Source organism: Callorhinchus milii, unplaced genomic scaffold, assembly GCF_018977255.1.
Source record: "Callorhinchus milii isolate IMCB2004 unplaced genomic scaffold, IMCB_Cmil_1.0 Scaffold10, whole genome shotgun sequence".
NCBI lineage: Eukaryota > Metazoa > Chordata > Chondrichthyes > Chimaeriformes > Callorhinchidae > Callorhinchus > Callorhinchus milii.
Window position 1 is genome coordinate 1002810 of NW_024704751.1, and position 4629 is coordinate 1007438.

At 59.5% G+C, this 4629-nt stretch overlaps 1 protein-coding gene across 1 annotated transcript in view; it reads right to left on the reverse strand.

Annotated features, from left to right (window-relative positions):
- Positions 1-4346, reverse strand: part of atp2a3 (ATPase sarcoplasmic/endoplasmic reticulum Ca2+ transporting 3) — a 31381-nt gene extending 27035 nt beyond the window's left edge. Inside the window, 6 exon segments of the mRNA XM_042338433.1 lie at positions 387-472; positions 880-960; positions 2149-2287; positions 3207-3308; positions 3665-3747; positions 4331-4346. Coding sequence (XP_042194367.1) covers positions 387-472; positions 880-960; positions 2149-2287; positions 3207-3245 — 345 coding nt within the window. The 5' untranslated portion in view covers positions 3246-3308; positions 3665-3747; positions 4331-4346.
- Positions 4347-4629: the final 283 nt, after the last annotated feature.

Below are 4629 nucleotides of genomic sequence, written 5' to 3' on the forward strand. Positions count from 1 at the left end.
GTCGTGCTCTGCCACTGTCGAGGGCTCTGGGGCGCTGCCCTTTGTGAGGGGCGCTATGTAAATGCAAGTTTTTATTATTGTTTTTAAAAGGCAACGGATAGTGTTGTGGGGGGGGAGGGACGGGAGTGGGGGGGTGGGGGTTCGAGGGAGGTTTATAAAGTGTCTGGAGGCTGTGCCCCCCCCCCCACAGCCTCGTGGCTCCCGGGTTACAGTGACCGCCTCCCCTCCCCCGGCCAAGCCGCCCCCAAATAATAATAATAAATATGTATTAAAATTAAAATAACAATCCCTGTATTTGATACAGCGCCTGATCACGTCGTCGAGACCCCTCAAAGTGCTTCACAGCATATACTGTAAAGTATATGGAGGGGGGGGTTCAGACTCACCGAGAACAACATGTTTTTCTTGTCCTGATTGACGGCTCGAGGGTCTGGCACAGGGTCCGTGTGTTTGATGACAGAGACCGACTCGCCTGTGAGAGAGGAGAAGTGAGATGAGGATCAGGGCACCCCCTCTTGCCCTCTTCCCCAACATCCTCACCCCCCACCCTCCACCACAGCCTCCCTCGGTGTCTCCCCATCTCATGGCCCACCCGGGACCCTGGGACTCATCTATAAACCGGTGCGAGGTTGCGGTGGTCGGGCCGATGATCGGGCTTTACTGCTGTTCCCCAGGTCTCACCCCTCATCACAGTGTTACTGCTCAGGTACTACACACCTGCCCAGACTCCTGGTGTCCCTTCTTCCTGCCACTTCCCTGCACTCCCCCTTCCCACCCACACTCCCGTTCCTCCCACCGCACACCCACTGGATACCCCTCCCTCCACAGACAAACATCCCACCTCTCCCCTCACCGCCCCCCTACCCCTCCCTCACCCACCGGTCAGGATGGACTGATCCACACGCAGGGTGGTCGATTTGATGGATATAATCCTGATGTCAGCGGGAACCTTATCTCCGACTGCAGAGGGGAAACACAGATTAAAAACCAGGAATGTCGGCAAACCACTCCGGCATCGCCCGGGGCTCAGCAATCGCCTTCCCGAGCCGTCACCATGCGTCAGTGGACTTTTGTAAACTTTTAGAATAACAATAATAATAATCCTTGCTTTTGATGCAGCGCCTCATCACGTCATTGAGACAACCCAAAGCCCTTCACAGTGAAGTGACCGTGTTTGTTGTGGATGAAACACGTGTTAACTCGTGGAAACATCTCAAAACACTTGACAATAATTCCCGTAAAGTGTAACGACCGTGTGATTTATGGGCACATACGCGGAGCGATGTCCCTGCAAACAATTGTCAGCCAGGACACTGGAGTGTGGGGGTGGGTAAGAGAGAAAGACCCTCCTCTTTTCCAACAGCCCCGCGGGAGATCTCTAACGTGGCACTCTCCCCCTCCGCGCCCCCCCGCAGCGCTGCACTGGAGGGTCAGCCTGGACTGCGAGCTCAAAGCCCCCAACTTTGCCTCCTGGCCGGGGTGACACCCAGATTGAAACAATGAATGTTTATGGGCAACATAAGGCAATTTACGATTGTTTCCATGGAGACTATTTAATATTCTTAAAATATAAATATAACCTCTCCTTTTACAGCCCTCGGCCACCCGAGCGATTGCAGTATTTATTTGCTGAATAAATAGCTGTAATCAAGCCTCAGCCATAACATCATTATACTAATAATAGTCCTTGCATCTGATATCGGGCCTTATCACATCGTCGAGACGGGTCAAAGCTCTTCTGCACTATAAAATAAATTGACTGCATTTTGTGGGCGAAATGCTTCGAAAAGTCTCAACAATGTGATAAGACGCAAAATCAAATACAAGGATTATTCTTATTATTGTTTTACACAGCGATCCACAGCACACGCAGGACACAGTCCCTGTGCACGCCCACAGCGCAAACGCACACGCATACACCCAGCACAGCCTCCCCCCACACAGCGCACAGCACAGCCCCCGCACCGCCCAACACACACAGCACAGCCCTCCCACCCCCCCACACAGCACAGCCCCCACTCCCACACACACACACAGTACAGCCCCCGCACCGCCCAACACACACATATACGCACACACAGCACAGCCCCCACCGCCCCCTGCCCCCCCCCCCACACACAGCACAGGCGCAGACGCTGTGTCACGTACCCGCGATCTCCACGATGTCTCCGGGTACGATGTTGCGGGCTTTGATCCTCTGCACAGCCTTCCTGTCCAGACGATACACTTTGCCCATTTCCGGCTCATATTCCTTTAGAGCCTCGATCGCGTTCTCTGCGTTTCTCTCCTACAACAACCAATGTGGGCAATGAGGCACGGGGTGGGGGGGCAGGGGCTGGGGGCTAGGGCTGGGGAGCTGGGGGTGAGGTGGGGGGAGGGGGGCGGGAGAGCTCAGGACACAAGTTTACTCTGAGCATCAACAGGGAAGTCTCTGACCCCCTCACGCTGACATTGGTGGCTTGCATCATCATCATCATCATCAGTGACCGGGCTTTCAGCCTCTCTGCCCCCACACTCTGGAACTCCATCCCACGGTCCCTTGGCCTCGCTTCCTCCCTCGCATCCTTCAAGGCCGGTCTCAAGACCCTTCTCTTCAACCGTGCCTTTGGTCTCCCTCCCACCTCTCTACCTTCCCTCACCCTTACACCACCCCTCCCCCACGTGGGTTATGGCCGGATCCATTCACGTTGTCCAGACTGAGGTGGACAGATGTTTGTGAGGTCAGGGTGTCAAGGGATACCGGGCAAAGGTGGGTAATTGGGCTCGAGGTACAGATCACCATCTCACTGCGATCAGAAACCCTACTCCTCCCCTGGCCCCCCCCTCACCTGCCCCGGCCCCCCCTCACCTGCCCCGGCCCCCCCCTCACCTGCCCCCCCTCACCTGCCCCGGCCCCGCCCTCACCTGCCCCGGCCCCACCCTCACCTGCCCCGGCCCCCCCCTCACCTGCCCCGGCCCCCCCCTCACCTGTCCCGGCCCTCCCTCACCTGCCCCGGCCCCTCCCTCACCTGCCCCGGCCCCGCCCACACCTGCCCTGGCCCTGCCCTCACCTGCCCCGGCCCCGCCCTCACCTGCCCGGCCCGGCCTCACCTGCCCCAGCCCACCTTCACCTGCCCCGGCCCCACCCTCACTCACCTGCCCCGGCCGCACCCTCACTCACCTGCCCCGGCCCCACCCTCACCTGCCCCGGCCCCACCCTCACTCACCTGCCACACCCCCACCAGAGCGTTGAGGATCAGGATCATCAGAATCACCAGAGGCTCCACAAAGGACGTCAAAGTCTGTTCCTCCTCAAACCAGGCCAGGACCTGAGACAAGAGAGGCCGTCAGCGCCGGGGGAACAACCACCCCCACCTCCCCCGCCCCCCACACACGCTCAGCACTGGCTCAGGAGGCTGTGGGTTTGAGCCCCCACCTTGAGGATTATGAGCTCACAGTCCTGGCTGGTGCCCCACCATGGTGCTGGTTGGGTGGGGGTGGTGGCGGAGGGTGGGGGGAACCGCATTGTCAGAGATGACGTTGGGGAGGGATGTTTGTTGACCCGAGCTCCCCAGTGGGTTCCTGTCTCTGTCCCCCCTCCCCCCCCGGAGCTCTGCCCCCCCTTCCCCCACACCGCGCTGCCCCTGCGCTTTGCGCCCCCCCAACTACGCCAATGGGTACTTACGAACGAGACGCAGGCGGCGAGCACCAGGATGCGCACCAACAGCTCCTTGAACTGCTCCAACACCAGTTCCCAGAGAGACTTCCCTGTAACCACACACACAGGTCACAGCGGCACGTGGACCCCCCCCACACTGACAGGAGCCCCTCCCCCCACACTGACAGGAGCCCCTCCCCCCACACTGACAGGAGCCCCTCCCCCCACACTGACAGGAGCCCTCCCCCACACTGACAGGAGCCCCTCCCCCACACTGACGGGAGCCCTCCCCCACACTGACAGGAGCCCCTCCCCCACACTGACAGGAGCCCTCCCCCACACTGACAGGAGCCCCTCCCCCACACTGACAGGAGCCCCTCCCCCCACACTGACAGGAGCCCCTCCCCCCACACTGACAGGAGCCCCTCCCCCCACAGTGACAAGAGCCCCTCCCCCCACACTGACAGGAGCCCCTCCCCCCAGCGCCCCGCATGTGGGGTGGCGTCTCAGAGCGCTTGACAGGAGTGGCTGACAGCGGTGAGAGCTACTGTCGGACCCCGGGAGGGCGGTGGGGGGGGGGGGGGGGTAACCCCTGAGCCGGGGCTCTGTGTTGATATTTATCTCTTCATTATGTGATAATAAAAGTCCTGGATCGCTGGGAAACGATCAGAAATACAAACTGTCAGCACTCACCCTCCTCGGCGGGGAGCTCTGTTTGTGGCGGTTCACCGGAGAGAGAGAGAGAGAGAGAGAGAGTAATGAGCAAATCAATAAACATCGGTCACCCGAATCACAACCACTTCATCACCAGGCGATCGGGGACACAATATGAGCGTTGCAGACAGTCAAATCATTCAGTGCACACACACACGCACTCACACGTGCACGCACAACCACACGCGTGTACACCCGCACGCGCGCGCACACACACACACTTACATGCGCGTGCACACATGTACACGCACGCGCACACACACACGTGCATGCACACA